Source organism: Colossoma macropomum, unplaced genomic scaffold (assembly GCF_904425465.1).
Source record: "Colossoma macropomum unplaced genomic scaffold, Colossoma_macropomum, whole genome shotgun sequence".
Lineage (NCBI taxonomy): Eukaryota > Metazoa > Chordata > Actinopteri > Characiformes > Serrasalmidae > Colossoma > Colossoma macropomum.
Window position 1 is genome coordinate 13,610,168 of NW_023494806.1, and position 22,148 is coordinate 13,632,315.

General features: G+C 38.6%; 1 protein-coding gene across 1 annotated transcript; it reads right to left on the minus strand.

Moving 5' to 3' along the window:
* Positions 1 to 8,607: 8,607 nt before the first annotated feature.
* lhfpl2b (LHFPL tetraspan subfamily member 2b) lies at positions 8,608 to 22,148 on the minus strand. The gene is made up of 3 exons (XM_036599006.1): positions 22,018 to 22,148; positions 14,729 to 15,335; positions 8,608 to 9,354 (listed from the first exon to the last, which is right to left on the minus strand). The coding sequence occupies exons 2-3, from the start codon at positions 15,135 to 15,137 to the stop codon at positions 9,098 to 9,100; spliced, it is 666 nt and encodes a 221-aa protein (XP_036454899.1). The 5' UTR covers positions 15,138 to 15,335; positions 22,018 to 22,148; the 3' UTR covers positions 8,608 to 9,097.

Sequence of the window (22,148 nt, forward strand, 5' to 3'; positions counted from 1 at the left end):
TCAGCAAATAAACGGTAATTGTGTATTAAAATGCGCAGAAGTGTGTTCTCTGTAGAGGGTGTGGGAACTCATTTTCACTTAGAAAATCAACACGTAAACTGTACACACACACACACACACACACACAAACACACACATATATGTATATGTGTGCGTGTGTGTGTGTGTGTATATATATCAGTTTCTTAGTAATCTCAGTTTCATAACTTGTTAACAACAATATAACTCACCCCAACACAATGTTCAATTACAATATAGTCAGTGTCCAGGTCAAATGTTCCAGTATACCGTATGTTGAGTTGGTTCTCTTTTGCTGGTCAGTGAGATGGGATGGGATGGTGTGGGGAAGCAGAGTGTTCTGGAAGTTTAATGGTGCTGTCACCAGTGGTGAAGTGAGGAGGAAAGGGATCACAGGTTGACCGGCCTCTCTCCCATCCACCTGCTGGATTAGCAATGTGCACAAACACAGCAGTCTGCTGTATACTGCAGCCTGCACCCCCCTGCACTCAGAACACAGCAGATGTGCTCTGTGGAAAATGATGCAAATGAAAGAAATGATGCTACACAGATAGCTTAATGATTAAACAGATCATGAATAATATAAGAAATATACATTTGCCCATTATGTGCTTATCTTCCAGTGTCCATGGTTGATTGTTGCTGTTTTGGTTTCACCTTCCACTTCAAAGAAGTAACTACAATTCAAACAGCTAAAAACAAATCCCAGGCCTCATCCATGCAGAACCCACATATATGACAAAAATCAACAAATCCACTAAAATGAGACAACAGTTTGATTTCTTACTGAATATTTCAGTCTATTTCTAACAATGGCTTGATCACTTCTTGTAAATGCATTATATAATATTGCAATAATTTAGTAATACTTGGTATATGATATGATCACATATTACAGTTAATCACCTTGAAATTATGTATAATATTTCATTATATAGACCTGTGTGCACATATACTGTATATAACTCTAATCCCCCTTATTAACTGTAGTGCTCTGCATATACAGCAGAGCTGAGAGGAGTTGCTCCTCATTACCACACACACAGAGGAGGAAAAACGGTAAAGTGGTAGACGAGAATGTTAATGGAGCAGAGGGTGTTAATATCACAGGAGTTGTGCTTGTTTTTTATGCTATTTGTACTTATTTTGATTTTATTTTACTTTTTGCTTTTTCACATTGCTTACATAATGTTATATACTAATACTGCATGAAACAAATGCAATAAATCTTCCTAAAAGTCCTAAATATTTAAAAATAGGAACATTTTGCCGAAGTGTGAATTTTATATTACATTAATCAGAAATATTAATATCTAACATCAGACATGCGCAACAATTTTATGTCAACAAATCATTTTCAGGTCTTTGGTTTACACGCTGATTTGTCATAGCTTCATAAAATCCAACCATTTGGGAGGGTTCCCACACTGGGCCCAATCAGCTGTGATTGGTGTCTGAAACTCACTCTCTCTCCAGTGGCTCATTGTGGAATGAAAAATGAATGTGCAAGTAATCGTATCTAATACCTCCTAAATGTTCATTACATTTGCAGTTTGTCAGTTGGTTGGAGTTCATCTGCATAAGCAGTTTCAGCTGCTCTTTGTGTGAAGGCCTAGCGTGAAAGCAGAGGAGTTCCGCACAGGAGTTATGAACAGCTTGACAAAGGCGCCCCCAAGTGTTAGATATACAGCATTACTGCAAATCATTTAAGAAAGAAAAGACATTCTTACTGCATGTGTAATTTATAGCAGGCCTTCATCTACATTTCTTTGATTTCTCATTAGGTTTTTCTTTGTGACTGATTGGAATTTGATGATAATATAAATATACCTAAATATTACAACATCTGACAGCATTTTTACCATCATATTCATTACCAGAGTGATGTTCATGACACATGAAGTATATCATCGCTGTCGGAACAAAACCTTGTATCTCTAAAATGGTAACTTTTTAGAGGAAAAAACTTTATTACCAAACATTTCTGTTGGTCCATTCATTACAAAATTGAAAAAAAAGTAAAGGTCAGCTGGAATTTTCAAAATATGTAAAAGCAAAAAAGGACAAAAATAAAGAGATACGAGGTTTTGTTCCGACAGCAACAATACATTATTTTATCATAATGGCAAGCTGTAACTGGCCAATCTATTGTGTATATATTCATATTTATGTCTACTCTTTTAAAAGAGGCCCATATCCTTCATCTTTCTTGTACTTTTTTTGTGGGTTTAGATGCCAAAATGAGTCATAATACATTTTTACATGAATTATTTTCCAACCTATCTTTATATGATTAAAATTAAACAAGCTGTTTTTGTCACTATGCCTTTAAGACTAATATATGTAAATAAGCTCTATTCTGATTGGCTGTCCTGTATCATGCCTGGTTCAAAAAGCAGTCTATGCTGAAACACTTCTCATAACTTCAACATGAATGGGTGGAGCTGAACTGCTGTAAGCTGAATAGGTGGATATGTGTAAGTTTGTTGGTTTTTGCAACATCACAACAATGGTTTACTAAAAACAGGCTTTTTTGTTGTAAAAGTAATTGCCAAAGTAATTCTACCTTGAGCTTTATGATTTATGAGAATTGCTGAAAAGAGTGAATGTGTGACATTTTCCAAAAGGAGTCTCTGGCTACCTTTACCCAAACTCTGTCCATATACACGAAACACTCAGCCCTTTGTTTCATGATGCCGCTATTCTAGACTTTTAATTTACAGGCTTAAGTAGGTTCAACATAGCTCCAAACTAGCATAACAACTCCCAAATTGTCACAAGCCTTTCCAAATAACTGTTCCTAAAAGGATTTTAGCTTGGATGTACGGTTCTAGGAATAAACTTTAATTGGAGTAGAACTTTATGTGAAGCAGTGGGGAAGCGTGAATATTAGAGCTAGGCCTTAAACTTGAAACAGGAAAAACCCACCTCTACAATAATGCTAACTTCTGCCAGCAACGCTATGAAATCCTAGTAGTTTGTTAGCACTAAGCTAATGGCAATTCACAATAATTTTTTTTGGCAGTTCTAGATTAAACACAGACATCTGAAGCTACTAAAAGACCGTCCCTGTTTTACCTGAAGCTTGTGACTGATATATTAGCATAAATATATTAGAGTCATGATTTTTCGGCCAATTTTCTGCTGAATGTATCAAGAATAAAACCCTTTTGTTTCCATTCAAACCATAGCAATGAAACAAGGGTAGCAATGAGTTTTGCTGAGTATGTGCTGAGTTTAAATTCAAGCATGATTCTATTGAATACAATTAAAATTATAGACATATTTATCAGTACCCAGAAATCATTAGGCTCTCTCTGAAGACTTAGACGGGTTCCCCTTTGATGTGGATTTTTTTTTTTACTTTAAAAAGGTTCTTCACACTCAATACTTTTAAAAGTGGTTCGTAGAAAATTGCAACAGAAACCAGATGTTGCAAAAAGAAGCTCACGTGTAAAGAGGGGATATCAGACGGCTCGGAACAGGACACAGGACTCTAATGAGACGAAACAGTGAGCCATGCCTGTTTGGACAGCAGTTTAGGTGGGAAGTCCTGCATACATTCATCAGGGAAGAGTCCGCTTCATTGGGAAGGCATTAATCACCACAAAGCTAATTATAAATTGATCGCCTGGTCATACAAGATGAAGAGGCCTGTCGTGTGTTTCTGATCAGCAGGGGAGGGCCACGGAGGCCTTGCCTGGAGACTGGCAGGATCTACTCAGATCACCTAAGAGAAGCTTGTATGAAAACCCTCCCCTTACCACACCTTTCAGTGCAAGTCATTATACCATGTAAAAACTGAAAAGGGCAGCAGTTGACAAAGTGTTTGTGAAATGGGGATTGATGAGAAATATTGCTTTTGTTCATTTGAACTGTAATTTTCTTTCATATGAAGTATGCTATATGGCCAAAAATATGTGGACACCTGACCATCACCTATATATGATATTGGACATCCAATTCCAAAACTATGGGCATTAATATGGAACTGGCCCCCTTCTGGTCAGGGCTCTGTGCAGGCCACTGGAGTTCCTCCACACCAAACTTGTCAAATCATGTCTCAAGACTAGCTCACTTAACCATGCTGGATCATGATAGGGCCTTCACCAAACTGCTGCCACAAAGTGTGCTGTAGCATTAACCTTAAACCCACAGTGGAACTAAGGAGCCGGGCCCAAACCCTGAAAAACAGCCCCAGAGCATTATACCTCCTCAACTGAACTTTACTGTTAGCACGGTGCAATCCAATAAGTAGCTTTCTCCTGGCATCCGCCAAGCCTAGATTCATCTACCAGACTGCTTGATATTGAAGCGTCATCCATCAATCCAGAGAATGTATTCACTGCTACAGACATGCTTTACACCACTCCAGCCATCGCTTGGCATTGCACATAGTGATCTTGTGTGTAGCTGCTTGGCCGCGGAAAGCATTTCATGAAGCTCCCAACACACAGTTCTCGTGTTGACAGGTATTTTTTATGTGAATGGTCTACTGCTTCGTGGCTGAGCAGTTGTTGTTCCTAAACGCTTCCATTTCACAATAATAGCACTTACAGTTGACTAGGGAAGATCTAGCAGATCAAACATTTGTGACTTTGTGGCAAATTTGTGGCAAAGGAAGCATCCTATGACAGTGCCACGTTTAAAATGACCAAGCTCTTTAGTACGATCCTTTCTACAGCCAATGTTTGTCTATAGAGATTGCATGGCAGTGTTCTTGATTCTATACGCCTGTTAGCAATGAGCGTGTCTTTTAAGGGTTGAAGATAACATCTTTTGCAATGTATATCCATTACAGGTCCAACCCCAACTATTACTACCACTATTGCTGGGTCCGCCTTTCCTACAGTCTTTATTTGAGTGTAATTCAAAAGGGTTTTGGTTTATATATTTTTTTTTGCATATGTTATATTTACAATACTTAAGCTTCTCCATTGCCATATTATTTTACTTATTTACTGTTTTCATCAACTTTCAATTTACTTCTGTGTTTGACAGAGGTGTCACTAGAGGTTCATGGATAGGGGGGCTAGCCTGTACTTCAGGGGGCATGGTCCTCAAACAATTTTTTTAACAAACATTTTTTAAATGTTTTTATTGCACTTTTAGAGTAGCAACAGCCAGAAAATGTCAAGTATATCAGCCATGCTAAGTATATCAAAAATGGTTATTTGGTCAAATTGGCGCACAGTAGATCTGTCTCTCTGTAGTTGGTATTAAGCACAGAGCTAGTATAACAAACACTATATCCATCCCCTTACAACAGGACACAGATCAAGCAAAGGTACTGAAATCAAGCGATGCTATCTCCTCTCTCTTAGACAAGCTGCAAGGTCCTAAATATATTATTCAAACAGACAGATTACAGTTCAGTTTCAGTTGGTGCGAAATAGAAAGAGTGTGATTTTGCTCTGTAGGCATGTTTAATAAGCTAGATGACAGAATTTCATGGTCATGGTGACAAATATTATATTTTCTTAGTTAAATTAATTCAGTAATAAAGTTTGCCAAAAACGTATACAACTCTCCCTCGCTTTCTTCTTGATCACTAACCTCCATCCATCAGATCTGCTCCTTCAGCTTTTTTCTCTCCCTCTCTTCCTGTGTTTTGTAATGCATTAATATGATTAAACTCTACAAGAATTCAGGGAAGTAATGATCAATCAATTTCTTTTTTAAATGGTAAAAATCTTCTCACCTGACTGGTCTTCGACGGAGCTGCTGCCTCTTAATTTCCCTTTAAGTAGCTTCTTGTTTTAATGTTCCATCCCACCTTAAATGCTGCAGCGGTTTCATTCTGGCTCCTCGCAGCGGGAAAATTCAAACAAGAATCTGGCAACTTCAGCCTCGTCATTTTCACTGACATTAATATACTGTAAACAGCAGTATATATCAAATACTGGTGTCATTGTTTCCAAATACTGAAGAGAAATCTAAAAACAACGAATATAAGTTAAAGAGCTGTCTATAACGTTATTTTTATCCCTCTTGTTTTTTTACATTCTCGTACGGAGCCCCGTAGGGGTCACTAACGAGGAACGAAGTTGTGAGGAGGAAAATCTGTCCCCGCAGTTCAGTAATCCGTACTCTCAGTTTATAAACCGTACCGACGGATTTGTAAACTGTACTCTCGGTTAGCAAAACTGACTGCACTACTTAAGCTGGAACGGGAAAAGTCGAACAAAAAGCTGACGAATGTCCTCAGAAAAAATGTTACCAGCAAAAAAATAATAATTAGCATATTCTGATAGCCTAAATCAGTTTATCAGGGGTGATAACTATCGAGTAAGATGGATAACCTGCTTAAGGAGGCTGCCAGTCTAATGATGTGAATTCAGTGCGCAGTAGCTTTAGCTCATATGAAGCAATATTCATATTTCAACACTTTAACGACCTCGTAAATCAGAGGATCCAGTGGTATTCGAGAGAAGAATGTTCACAGGACAAAACGTATCGGGTTCTGAACATTTTTATTTAACACAGGGGGCGATAGAGACGTTTTTTCGAAAACACTATTCATTCTGGTCATAGAGAAATGAAGCTTAGACCCGGAGTTCCTAATATGGGCATAAAAGCATGGCGCCCACTACAAAATGACGACATGACTACAGTGGTTTACGAAAGAAGAGACTCTATGGGTGAAACTTGTTGGCTTGTCAGCTAGATAGCTAATGTTAGTGTTAGCTTAGCCTCTTTTCTTTACCTCATTTACACCCAAAGTTAACTGAAGTTAGCTAACTAGAGTTAAGCAACCGAGTAAAACAAAGATATCCAGCTATTCTGACCATAATTTGCCTCAAATCCATACTGTGGGTGGATGTATTCACTCTGTTTAACACTGTTTCACTCTGTATACTGTAGATTTTAAATTAATGTTCATCTTGGTGAGCTTTAAACCGAAATCCTTCTTCAGGTCGGTTGCAGCGCACAACCAGAGACTCGCCCGCAGGTCCGATATGATTGGATTACACTGAATTACAACGTATGAGGTCTGATATGATTGGCTTACAATGTACGGGGTCTGATATGATTGGTTTACAATGTGTGGGGTCTGATATGATTGGCTGAACGTTACGTTAGTCAATCTTCGGTAGTGCAGCAGAGGCAGAGCTGCGTTAGAGCAGCAGCACCAGCGCCTCCCCCCAGGTCGCGCCCTGATATTATTACAGATGGATGGATGGATGGATGGATGGATAGATAGATACTTTATTACTATGATACTTTATTGATACTTTATTGATCCCGAAGGAAATTTAGCAGCCAGTAGCAGTCACACAACACAGGACAGTAATAATAATAAGGGTGAAAGAATATAAAAGGAAGAATAAATATAAAAAATCCTATCTACAGGCATATATACAAATAGAAATATACAAAAATCTGGAATACGATCAGTACATTGTGAATGAGAATAAACTATAGATAATTTGGACTAGTAATGTACATTTACTTGGGAAGGGTAAAGCCCCCTAAAATTGCCCTTTGTGCCATGTTTAAAACGATTGAGCTCTTCAGTACGATCCCTTCTACTGCCAATGTCTGTCTGGGGATATTGCATGGCAATGTGCTCGTATATTCTTTGGGTTTTACACACCTGTTAGCAATTAGTTTGCCTTTTAAGGGTTGAAGATGACATTGTTTACAATCTAGAACCCCATTACAGGTCCAACCCCAACTATTACCACCACCATTGCTGAGTCCTTCTTTCCCACAGTCCTATATTTAGTGTATTTCAAAAGGGTTTTTTGCTTGTATTTTTTTTTTGTGTTATATTTACAATGCTTAAGCTTCTCCGTTGCCATATTATTTTACTTATTCACCATTTTCTTCAACTTTCAATTTACTTCTGTGCTAAATTAGCACTTTGTTAAACTACCCTGTGTGTGTTGAACAAAGGCAGGTTTGTTTACATGGTGGTGCTCACTAGGCTATGGGCAGGATTCTCTTCTTTTCCTGCTTTCTCCATTGATATAGTACTATTTATAGTATCATTTTCCTGAATCCGCTTCCCTTCCTGGCTTCTGTCTTGCACAAGTTTAACAACATTGTATGTGAAACACCACAAATAAACCATAAATGTGTTTTTCCATCTAACGCTTTTATTTATAATGCTCAGTAAGAAGCACAGAGAAAGATATAAAAAAATAAAAAACAAAAAAATAAAGTTTGTTAATATAACAAATAGATGAAAATTAACATGAAAGAATTACATAGCATCAAAAGATCCAGCGCAAAACAATGTGATAGGAACAGTGATTATTCAAGTGTTTGCAACGTTTTTATTGCCATCAGCTGAAAACTCAAAAACAAAGAATAGCCAAAATGAGATGTCTGAACTACAGAGAACACTCTCAAACAATCTTTGAAAATACACTTCTTGTCACTTGGGTGTTGCCCTTTAAGGGCCTATAGCTGAAATGTCTTGTATACAATTTTTTTCTCTACAGTCCACTTTGTGTAAATTTGTGTAAAAAATATTTTTTATATATGATCTCTGTTCTAATTGGCTTCCCTCATTTAAAAAGCAGTCTGGGCTGAAACACTCCTTATAACTTCAACATGAATGGGCGGAGCCAAACTGCTGTAGGCTGAATAACCAGATATATGTAAATATATTGGTTTTGTGACATCACAAATCAATTCAAAACAGGCTGTTTTTGCAGCTTAGTTTCCATATATGGGCTGTATGTACAGGTGAGAGAACGGTACAGCACTTTAACAGCACTTCAAATAAGAACCACAGTGGATGGTTCTACAAAAACACGCAATTGAAACCACTGTACTGAAAGGTTCTTTAGGGAAGCAAAGGTGGTTCTCCTATGGCATCGCTCCAAGGGACCTTGAGGCACCCTATTTTTAAGAGCGTATCTGGGTTAAATAAAAATAAATGAAAATGAAGTCTACATTCACTAAAGTAGTAAAACAGTGACATGTGGAAATATACACATGTTGAATGACAGCATAACTAACCTTTGGTAAACGGCACATTACTACCCCACTTAGTTAGAATTTGGACTAAATCAAAGGGAAAACTCTGTATATCAACCAGCCTACAGAGGCCAACTAGGCAAAAAATTCAGAGCACACAGATGAGCATCCTGCCCTCATCTATCTCATCCTGCACCTTGTCACTAGATGTGGCGATCTCAGCCTGGGCGGAGAACATGGCGCAGATGAAGGTGAGCACTGTTCCTCCTATCGCTGTGTACAGGGCCCAGCCCAGAGAACATTGACCCAGTTTATATGCAGAAGCATCTGGCCCACAGTAGCTCACCACTTTGTCACAGCCAAAGCCTGCTGGGTAGAGCATCAGCCCCAGCATCAGGAACAAACCTGTGCAAAAGCAAAGAAAGGATAGATCTGTAATACACAATATAGCATATCCATCCATCCATCCATCCATCCATCTATCAGAGAAGGAAAATATTTTTTTACTTAGCATCTGGTAATGTAACTTAAAAAATCCTGAAAGGTTTTTCTTTCCAAATTTCTATTGGTCTATTTGTCATACCACATTTGTCTGTGGCATGTATAAAAATGCTGAGTAGGCCCAGCTGACCAAGATTTTGGATCAAGATGACAAAAGGAAAGGATCTAAGTGACTTTGAAAGACGGCTCTTTATTTGGGCACGAATAGCAGGAGCTTCAGACCCAAAGAATGCTCAACTGACTAATAAGAACAGTGAATAAAGTAACATTTAGATCTGTGGACATCAGTAAATAAGGTTAGAAATGGTGGTCAAAATCACGCATTTAATGTGCATTAGTGTGATACGTATAGAAAAAGAGCAACTGTTCCTCAGGTGAGGAACTACATAAAGAGATATTATAGTAGAGTTGCAGTGCATAAACCCCTCATTACAACGAAGTGGGCACATTTGAGAACAACCGGCACTGGTCTACATAGATCCTTCACCCTATTCTTCACAAGTGGGTGAGAGCAAATATGGCGTACACCAAGAGAACGATACAGGCCTGAATGTGTGACCCTACAGTGAGGGTCTGGTGGCTCTGTTATGCTATGGGGTGCATTCTGCTGTTATGGTTTGGGGCCACATGTCCCCTTAGAGGGAAGGACCACTGCAAAACATTTACCTTTAGCCTATGATGAAACATTTCTATCCTGACAGGAGTGAATGACAATGCCCTATCCACAAGGCATGAGGCGTGGGGGGGTCACTGGATGGTTTGATGAGTATGAAAAATGATGTAAATCAAACGCTATAGCTACTCAGCATATTTCAACCCAATTGAACTCCTATGCAGATTTTGGACCATTGTATTGGACAGTCTTGTATTGGACCATCATCAAAACAATGCAAATTCTATTCTAAGCTGTTCTGATGGCTCATGGTGACCCAACACCTTACTAAGACACTTTCATTTGTCATCTGTAAATATATAAACAGAACAGTGAATACAGAATTTCTTAATGAGTTCATCAGGTAAAACAAATTTCCCATTAAAGCATTTACCCCTCTTCTGCAGTCATAATTTGGGTAAAATTATAATATCATATGAAATCATATGGTGTCCTATGGTATCTGAGAGAAAACTTTGTCATTATCTTGAGTATTGTGACTCATTGTAATCCCAAAGGTTCATAATCATAGTAGTTATACACTAAATGGCAGGGAATGGATTTTTCTTTGAGTAAGTATTATGCCTCCTGCTGGATGTGACATCTATTTTCCTCTCCACCAGTTGTGTCTGTAAAGCAAAACCTCACCCATGCTGTCTAAACACTGAGATCCCTTTGAACTGTCTGATATAATCTGAAAGTTCTGTTCTGGGTAGAACGTTCAGATAAAAACTCTCTATGGTACGAAGACTTGCTTCAAAGGATACATATCATGATCAACATCTCAGTGATTTCTCTATAGACCTATTTAGGTATAGACATGCCCTAAAACATTGTAGAAGTGAGAGAGACTTGTGGATTTTATCAGGACAGCTTTTACACATGTTGAACAGAGCAGGCAAGTGAGCTTTCTAAGCCACATAGTGTACTCACTCCATCATCGGATCGGGCATGCGAGGTCCTGCCTCAGAAGCCATTCTTCTGACTGTTTGGGAATTGCTCAATCCTGCTGTCATAAATCTTTCACTGAGATTGCAGTACAACTACGTAACTCTTTCGTCCTTAGATAAACCCCTTTAGATATTAAAAATTCCTTAACCTCTTTAAGGAATGCTTCAGTGCTTTTTAACTTAATCTCTGTCTGCTGTATCTGCAACTTATTTTTCATAATCATGGACAAATAACTTTGACAAAAGAAAAGAAAATGTGTTAACTTAAAGCACATTTATGATAGAAGTCTATGACCAGTTGCAAAAAACACCTTCCCATTGGCTTTTATTATGAGTGTGTTTTGAGTCTTTTTTTTCAGTTCCTTTCTAATCATACACAAATTTCCGTTTACCCCAGATCAGCGTCACTCAGCCATCAGAAATGTTTGGAGCGCATTTAGTAGTGCACTGGAACTACAAGGCTAACACTGCTAACAAACACTAGGAATCAATAGTCACCCAAATCTTTTCTGTAAATTCATCCCCAAAACTTCTCTAAACTCATTCAAACTGCATCCAGGTCTTCATTAAGGTAAAACAGACTTGTCAGTGTGGTTTAGGACACAGTATGACTTAGTGTGAACTAAAACAATGAACAAAACATCACTGTGTAGTTGAACTCAGGCAGCCACTTTAGACATGTGTCTATACTGACAGCCCCTAGCATTAAGCTACATGGTGGGGTTTTAGCAATCTTTTTAGGAGGAGTTCGACAAGTCTGAGCAATCTTAATAGAGACCTGAGTGCAGTTTGAGGGAAGTTTTTGGCAAAAAAAACTGAAAAGATTCCAATGACTTCTAGTGCTTGTTAATGACGATAGCCTGATTATTTCAGCACTGAACTAACGAAGCACATATTTGTACACCAAACATGTCTTGGCTGATCAACTACAGTTAAAGGAGTAAGAAGTCTGTACCTTCTGACAGGTCCGTACAGGTACAACATGAAGAAATATACCTCATGCTAAATGCTATTTTGTTAAAAATGCTGATGCTGTTAAAAATAGCAAAGCAAATAACCACCACTTACCATTATGGTAATGACTATTCTAAAATGGCACTGAAATGGAATATTTTTCTATTGTAATATGATCATTTACAGAGCTGATGTGCCAGCTTTCTATCCACTGGAACTGAAGGACAATGGTTAATAGTGGCACTGGCAACAGCAGGCCTCGCCACAGTCAACAATACAGCTCTGTTGCTGCGGGTTGGACTGGAAAGTGGTGCTGAGGGAGCAGGCAACGTGTGGTTGAGATACTTTACTCACCACTAAAATAAGAGGTAGCAATTTTATGACTTGCACAAACCACAGCAAAATGTAGGCTACTGTAATACTAACAGCGGTTAAAAAATACTTGCACAAGCTTGGAGCCACTGTATTCCAGATTCTTCACCTGCGTTTAGCCTGGAATATATCAGCTTTAAAGGCAACGTCACAAAAACAGCCTGTTTCATTCTAAAGGATGAGAGGTTGGAAAACGATCATGTAATAAAGGCTTACAATTGTGGTACATAAAACCACACAAACGTCAAAAGTGGACCTTGAGGGGGACAAAATTGAAGAAAAACAGGACACAGCCCTCTTAAAAACAACACTTGCCTAAGTTAGAGGCCATGGCATTCTAGATTCTTCAGCTGACTTTAGTACATACACCACCACCTAACACTGATGCTCTCATAAATAACAGGTTTATGAAGATTTAATAGATGATGTAAGAGCTGGGAGTTAGAAGGAGTATGGAATCTTATGATCAGACTGTGTATTTCCCAGGCAAGCCTGAGCTTCTGAGGCTAGATGAAAGTCATCAGAGGAATGTCAGCCTCGGTATCCTGTGGGCTCAGAGGCTTTAACATCTGCCTCAGTATGACCTAAATATACGCCCTAATCTTCTATCTTTGGCCCATGTGGCTGAACTAAAAATTGGAAGGCTAAAACAGGGTAAGACGAAGACTAAACACAAGTAATACCACACAGTATTAGCAAGAAATTGAACCCAAAGCACAGGAGGTCTGAGAAGTGATATAACTGACTTTAAAGGGGATGGGGAGACAACACCCACCCAAGCTTGTGTTGTGAATGTGACCAGTTTACTCTACAAGTTTATGGCAATACATACATACTGCAGTGTATCAGGAACAGATCCACCATACAGAAACACTCTGTAGCTGTGGTCTACCAAATAATATCTGGTCAGTGGTGGTCCACTGGTGGTCCCTTTGCATTGATGGATCACCAGGATCAGTAACTGTATACCTTCAAATTGCATCTGTGCCTGGTAAAATTGTAATAATGAGTTCTTTTGCAGCCCCCCAAAGTTTCAAGGTATTAAGTGGGTAAGTGAAGGTTACAAACTGAAATGTACTAGGTAATTGCTTTGGGGTACATTATGGTTATATTGAAATATGAGAAACACCATATTTTGGGTAACACAATGCATTATACTGAAATTCCAAACAGGTTCTATTTATGAAGTGGATAAGTGTGGTACAGTTTAACTAAACAACACTGAAATGCCTAATAGGTTCTACCTATTAATGAGGTAAATGACATAGTAAACTATCTAGTATTTGAAGTAACAAGGTGGTAAGTATGAACAAATTCACACTAACTTTCACTGTAATGTCATGCATTTAACTAGGAAAGTGCATTGGAAACACCTCCAAGTACTTGATGGCTTTACAGGATAGTCAGGATTAAAACACGAGCCTTACATAGTATGTTCTTTTCAACTACCTAGAAATAAAATAGCACCGAATCTGGGCTGGAAAAGAAATAATAATTTTACCTACCAATTACTTTTTTACTATTTATTTTCCTGCTTAAACATGTTTAATTACAGTGAAATGTATTTCAACCATGTTTGTACTTACCACCTTACATTTTTTAAATATTTTACAATCTCCGTTATCTGCTTAATAGCTAGAACCTGTTAGGCATTAGAGTGTAATTTAGTTAAAATCTTGTTGTCTTGTCACATACCCCTTTTTGCCCAACATGGCTACTATGGAGTTTGTACCACACTTACAGTGAACAGGCAGAACCTGTCTGGCATTTCAAACTGGAACTTACAAATGTTACTCAAAACATTTACCTAATGCTAGGAACTTTGTTGCTCACACTAAGCCAGATATATACCTAGAACTTACAGAGACTGCAAAAGAAAACATTACCAAAATAGCCAATATGTGTAAAAACAAGGTAGTTTATTGTATGGTGTACCTAATACAAGCAACTGGTGACGTGATGTATAAGGGATCTACAGTTTGCACTGTGTCCTCTACTTTCCATGATATAGCTCAGCCAGTCCAAGTATTGGTATTAAATATTCGTTTTGCTGCCGTCACAACAAAACCTTGTATCTCCAAAATAGTACATTTAAAGGAGAAGAAAACAAAACTTTCTTAACTTTGTTACTAACTTTTTAAATTTTTTAACCATTTCTATTGCTCCATTCATCATCAAATTTTAATGCAACATAAAGGCCAGCTGGCACAGCAATGATATTTAGGTTTACACTTGGCTGGATATCAGTGATATACTAGAATCACAAATAAAATTGCACGGACTGAGATAGAAAATTAAATTGTAATTAATGGTGGGACATACAAATTATAACCTTTAGTGATATTCTTACCTGCTATGCCTTGAAGCAGGCCACACACGTTGAAGATGCTTTTCCCCAAGATACTCTGAAAGCACAGGCTAAAGACTGAGAGAAAGCCCACAACGGACAACAGGAAGATTCCAACAACCAGGAATATAGTCGTAGCTTGCCAGAATCCACTTGCAATCTCTGTAAAGTCTGTAGCATATGGTCCACACTGGACCATCTTCTGTTGGGCCACCTTGATGCAGCGGCTGTAGAGGCCAAGGGAAGGCCGGTAGGGTTCTGGTGTCGGGACGACTGTAATGTTGGATCCAGAGGGGTGGCGGGTCCCTACAAGCCAGTCAGCACTCATGAAGGCAACCAGCTCAGCGAACGCCACTACAATGCTCATCAAGGTCCAGAGCATAGAACGACACGTAACAATGACATGACACATGTTGCTGATCTTATGAGCCTTCAGGCAGATGTTCTCTGTAGATCAAACTAGGAGAAAGGTCTGGTGGAGACGCAGCAGTTGAAGATCGCCAGTGTCACTTTCATAGTTCTGTCTTCAGAAGCAGAAGTTCCATGTCCGGTATGACAGTATCCTTACCCATCATGGATGTGCAGAATTGAGAAAATGCAAAGTGGACACCTAAAAACAGATGAAAACAGAGAGATGGGAGTTTTTTTGAGGAAGTTAATGTCCAGACCGCCTTTCTCTGGTATTGACAGATTGCCCAAGAGCTCTGAATCAGACTCCTGCATCACTACCAGGACTACCATCTGTAAACACTGACTGGATGCCTTCCATTTCAACTAGCCTGAAGCCCATAAAACCCCTCACACAGACATACACCATGCCTCTGGCGTATTCTGTCTCAAGATCAATCATTTTATCCTCTCAAAATGTAATATTTAGGGTTGGATTACTGATCGGGCCAGTAGGGCCAGTGCCCTGGGGCCTCAGACCACCAGCTCAAAGACTAGGGACAGTCCTCTGCAGATGCAAAAATCAGATGAACTAATAGCCTTATATGTAACGATTAAAATAAATGCCCATACCCAGCCATTATATGTAAAACAAATAAAAGCCCCCTAACATGAAGACTATACAGAAATATGATAGTAGAGCATAATAGGCTATTGCCCATTACTTGATCATTGGTCATTTTGGTTACATTAATTTTTTTCCAGCACTGTTCAAAATGTACAGAAATACACACACACACACATTTTCTAAACCGCTTATCCGTCTAGGTTGCAAGGGGTGCTGAAGCCTATCCCAGTGGTCACTGGGCGGAAGGCAGGAAACATCCTGGACAAGTCGCCAGTCCATCGCAGGGCAGACACACATAAATACTCATGAGCAGTTTAATCAAGTACCCAAATGAAATTCTGTAATGATGTTTCTGGGGGTTTATGTGCCAAAAACATATATAGACTGTGCAGATTGTGGAGTAAATGGTACATTTTAAACCTCTAACAGTGTCTACACACTACAACAAACCTCCTTTATTGCAAAAAAGCGAGAAAATCCAATTTTTTTCATGATATGAGCCCTTTAAAAAGGTCTATTTTTTCCTCATTTACCATCAGAGTATGGGGCTAGGAGGGCCTCCAAAGACACTTTACCTAGGGGCCGCATAAGACCCTGATGCATCCCTGACAGGACAGTACCACTGAGCTTCTTCTAGGTTAGTAAAATGGCCTTTGATACATTCTAAATTGATTTTGGAAACACCGGTCAATGTTCCTATTGTTACCATGCCAGTAAGCATTGTAACACTATTGCCCATTGGGATTTGGATCACTTGGGTTCAGAGATATTTTCTTTGGAAGTATACATATTTCTCCAAAATCACTATGACGACACTTTCAAAAGAACAGCTGAACAGGTTCTTGAGCAAGTTATCAAAGAAAACTGCAAGCTGTAGGCACGTTGCACCCAGGCTTGAGTTATGACAGGTTCTCTCCTAGATAAGCACCGGCAAGACCATGTAATTGGCAGATGCATAGCTTTAAGCTTGTGCGGACAAGCACAGGGCAAACCAACGCCGTTAGCAGAGGGAACAAAATTGCGCCTGGTTAGTCATAATACAATCAAAACAGACCATAAAGGGTATAACATGGAATTTGAAGCGCTAGTTTACTGACACTTTCTTTCAACCAGAATGGAAGTAGACTACACACAATGTGACAGTAAATACAGGACTGCTATCACATATGTATTTTTGTATCAACAATTACATCAAAGCTCTCCATAGCTAGTGGATAAGATCTGGGCATTTCTTTGCACAGCAAGCAGGCATTTGAGTTAACTGAATGAGGCCTTATTGTTGTTGAATAAAAGCCTTAACATTGCCTAATTACACATCACCTATTCTTTTGATAAAACGAGAATGGTAAGTCAGTAATTAAGGCACTATTTCATTAAACGAGGCCTAAGGGAAATATGTGAATCTTCAGAGAAACTGCCGTCATGTCTTTCTTTTTAAGCACACATTTCCATGTGTCAGTATGGATGTGCTCATAACAGTGCTTGGCGACATATTGTCTGCACCAGAGGTGCCCAACCTCTTTTGTCTTGTTGGAAAAGCACAATGTTTGGCCCAAAAAGGCAATTTATAATATAGAAATAAAGAAGGTAGATTTTAAATCCAGTTTTTAAACATGTATTAAAAGTATTTTAGAATATTATACTACTATTTTGTCACTACAATACTTCAAAAATACAATTTTAAGAGTAAAAAATAAGAATTTAATTAATAATATAACACTATGCAAAAGACAGAGACCCCCCTTCAGTACTTAAAGCTTTCATCTTTGAGGGATAGGAGAAAATCAAGCTCCACTCTGCCTCATATCTGAAAAAATCCACTGGTGTTTCTGTGCATCCTTCCACTGTGAGAAGACACCTCAACACTATGAATCTGAAATGATGTGTAGCTGATGAGCCACCAACAGAAAAGGAAATAGCCAAAAGAAGAAAGTTAAAATCAAACAAAGAAGCTTCTGGTGTTCTCAGAACAATGGAATTACCACCCCAGAGTCCAGACCTCAACATCATTGAATGTGGTTGGGATTACTTTGATCATGTGAAGCAGAAAATCCAACCAACTTCTAAGACTGAACTTTTGAGGTGTGGAAAAATATCCCAGATTTCCCAGAAATGCAGATTTCTTTAAAAAACTGAAAGCAAGTCTTCTGAAAAGAATGAAAACTGTAATAAAGATAAAGAGTGGACATAGCAGCATGGAAGATTTTTGAATTATATTTAGTTGTTGAGGTTTCTGTGTAATTTTCTGCTACATATGTTTTTAGACCCATACCCGGAAAAATTAATAACATTTACTTATTTGCCATTTTGACTAGAAATTAAATAAATGAAGGATATTGTCTATAATTTTGCACAGTAATCTATATAGTAAATATGTTTGTTCTCTCCTCAGTGGAGGGGTGGGGTTAGGGTAACTTTCTGGCCCGGGGGACACCCTTTGGGCAGTCCTAGTATACAGCCATTGTGTCACTTAAGAGTACTGATTTTCAGCTTTAACAGTATTGATAAATAATAAACACTCAGTACACTGCAATCTATGTCATTTGATTCAATTTGTTTTGAAAGAAAAATTCAAATACAAAAAGGTGAATCAACGAGAGAATCTTGTGAATCTTGTCAATCTTGTAAAAGTGAATACAAAAGAGAATCTGGAAATCTGCTTTCTGTCTAGTTAACAACACTATGAAATTTACTTTGGTTAGCATTTTAAGAAAAGCAGAACAGACCAATTAAAACAAACTATGTCAGTTTCTTAAGACATTCTTTTAGCGCGGAGGAGCCGTACTCCACAAACGTGTTTATTAAAGTTTATTAATGCAAAGCATTTTCTCTACTTATGAATTTGAAAATGAAGAAGCAGTCATGTGGCATTATTTTCTGTCTTGTAAACTATTTTCTGTGGTAACTTGTCTGACCAGAAGAAAATAACTGACATGCATATGAAACCCCAAAAAAGGGAAGGTGAATGTGAGGTTGGCTCCCCTTCTGCTCTTCATGTGTGAAACTCTGCTTACAGCAATTATAAAGAGTCGTGCTGTGATGCTCTGTTTACCTGGACAGGCACTTTAATGTGTCTAAATCGAAAAACACACAAGGCAAAATTACTTGAGCGCAGTCTAATCAAATCAGAGCGCATGACTTCCCCGAAACAAAAGGCATAAAGGCAAGACTGCCTCTGATCCTTAAGGGACCTCGCTGAAGAATTTGACTGCCCGTGAGCGGTTGTGAGTTGCAGAGACAATAGCATCTCCTGCTGCGGTCCCAGCGTGGTCTTCAAATTGGATGAGCCCCCACTGACAGGGATCAAAGAACTCAGTAATGTCCACAGATGGAGTTTCAATGTCTGATGGATCAAATGTTGCCTCAGATACTGGTCAACAGCCGACAAGAATCCTTGCTCGTTCCTCTCATTATTTTACTCCTTGGAAAGTCTGGAATCTCATTAAATATCAGAACTAAACTGTTTCTTCATTCCAAATTAGTGCCTACAAAAGGGTTCTGTATTAAAAAAGTACAAAACTTCCCCCTCAACCCCACGTAGTCAATCAGCTGGGACATGTTTAGTGTCAAAATATGTGTCTTCTATTATAACAAAAGTAAACATCTATTGTACTAGGCTAGTAGCACCGCTGCAAAACTGAAGATGCAAAGCTTTGACACCAAGCACATCTTAGCTGAGCGACTACCTATCTATTTATTTATTTATTACTTGCTAAAACTATTTCCTCAGGAATTGGGCTCTTTGGCAGAACTTAAAATCTTAAATTTAAAATAGCTCAGGTCTAAAAACTGGCCAGGCTTGGGATGTAACATAATACAGGTATTAGGAATACGTATTTCATGAAATTAAGTATTTGTATTCAGTCCAAGTTTACGTTTTGTAAAGCCAATATTCAGAATTTAGTTACTTTTTACATTTTAGCATAATACTTTTAGAATATTTAGCCACTAAATACTACTACAAAATTCTACTTTCAAAAGAAACACAATGTTTACTTTTTTAGAATCAGTGCGTGGCATGTTGCAAACATGCTTGTTACATGAATTCTAAAGAGGTTTTAGAATTCTAGAGTGATTTCAATTAATGGCTACTTTACAAACAACGAAGTTCCTACTAAAGCCTGAGTAGACTGATGAATCACATTGATGAGCCAGTTATTAATCTCAGTGTTACTAAGCTTTGCTAAAGCCTGAGTAGACTGATAAATCACAGTTATGAACCAGTTAATAATCTGAGTGTTCCTAAGATCTGTTAAAGCCTGAGTAGACCGATAAATCAGTGGGTCTTATTCACCAATACCTTCCTAAGTTTTTTCTTAAATTTGTTCTTGTGAAAGGTCCTAAGAAAAAGTCTTTGTCAGAGTCATGACATGCTTTTAAACTGCAGAATTGTTCATACCTTTGTGCTCCTAAGTGAGCACAGATTCTGTTTGTACCCAAGAACAAATCCCAAATAAGAAAACACTGATGAATGCCAGAATCTTCATGAAAACTGTGTAAGTAGGTTGTAAGAAGAAAATTCTTCTTAAGAATGGCTGGTGAATCAGGCCCAAAGTGAAGAACAGTTATTAATCTCAGTGTTACTGAGCTCTGCTAAAGCCTGAGTAGACTGATAAATCAATGTGATGACCAGTTATTAATCTCAGCGTTACTGAGCTCTGCTAAAGCCTGAGTAGACTGATAAATCAATGTGATGGTCAGTTATTAATCTCAGTGTTACTGAGCTCTGCTAAAGCCTGAGTAGACTGATAAATCAATGTGATGACCAGTTATTAATCTCAGCGTTACTGAGCTCTGCTAAAGCCTGAGTAGACTGATAAATCAATGTGATGACCAGTTATTAATCTCAGCGTTACTGAGCTCTGCTAAAGCCTGAGTAGACTGATAAATCAATGTGATGATCAGTTATTAATCTCAGCGTTACTGAGCTCTACTAAAGCCTGAGCAGACTGATAAATCAATGTGATGATCAGTTATTAATCTCAGCGTTACTGAGCTCTTTTGAGGGATGATCAAACTAATAATCTCCTCAGTAGTGGACATGTCTGCAAGTGATAAGTTTAGCATCCGTGTTGTACTGGACCTACTTGGGGGACTGTGGGAGGAATAGAAAAAAAAATTCATAATTTCATTTAAATTATGTAACAATTTTTAATAAAATTTATCTGCTAAATAATTGCATGAGGAAAACTGCCAACCAGTATCAGCGCTGAACAGTGTCTTACCAAAATGTATTGCAAATGTATTCTTACTGTATTCTGAGTACACGACTGTTTTAAATGTGGTAATGGAACACATTACTGAATACATTTAAGACTGTATTCAGTGTATTCAGTATTCAGCACTACGTTTTCAGTGTATTTCATACAACCCAGCCAATGGCTGAGGTAAAGCCATCATTTAGAATAAAAATAAAATCTTTATAAGTGAACTCAGCTAAATGAAGAAGCTTTGAAGAAGGAAAATGTGTTGAAACACAACCTTGAATCCCTTCTGTCCACTACCATTATCCAGTGCCCCAAACTGCCAGCACTTCAGCCGCGCGATGGGAGGAGACCTCCCCTTCTACATGGATCTGTTTAACCATAGCTTTCTTTTCCTGAACAAAGACTAAAATAAAACTTTGATTTGTCTATTAAAATACCAAATCTGTCTTGCGCTTAGGCTTAAACCCCTCAGAAAACAGCCATTTTGAGCCGTGTAGCTGGACAGTACCTCCAAGGGCTGCACTAACAGAAGTTAACAATGAGAGCTGACAGCGTGCAGCTCTTTTGTCTCTACCGTTCAGTGACTGCACGTTAAACTCAGCCTGGGGTCCAACAGAAACAGATAGACTAGAATTTGAATCCGATTCGCGACAGAAAGTGTGAATGGAGAGCTTTTCTTTCATTTTAAGACGTTAAGTTACTCTCGGTGGCTGCCTCCTCGACTCTCCTCTCTAAAGATACCCGAACACCGTTAGCGCCGAACATCGTTAACCTCCTAATTCAGCCGAAATAAAGTCTGAGCTCAGAATTCAAACCGGACATTTCACCCGGGGGAGCGGCGTGTTGAACGTAACGGAGAAGCCCGTTACACTGACCAGCTCAGACTAGCCTACTTCCTCCTACGGCGAGCATTTCTGCCCATATACAACCAGGAATGTGATAAAAAGAGGACAAAAACTACGACCAGTGCGATCATTACGAGTCTCCCTCTCAGCTAAAGTAGTGAAAGTTATGGGAAAACCATCAAAATGGCGCTTCATTTTAAAAAGCAAATACGATGAAAAGCTCACCCGTGAGTTTGTTAGTGAAGGCACGTTCATTCTTCTCTTCTTACTCCACCAGCCATTCAGGAAGTTTTCATCTCTCTCTCTCTCTCTCTCTCTCTCTCTCTCTCTGTGTGTGTGTTTGTCTTCTCTCTCTC

Coding starts and splice junctions, on each gene's coding strand:
- lhfpl2b (XM_036599006.1), bottom strand. CDS start 15,137: ATGTGTCATGTCATTGTTACGTGTCGTTCTATGCTCTGGACCTTGATG. Junction 9,355..14,728: donor CCTGCTTCAAGGCATAGCAG/GTAAGAATATCA, acceptor GCTTTTGCACAG/GTTTGTTCCTGATGCTGGGG.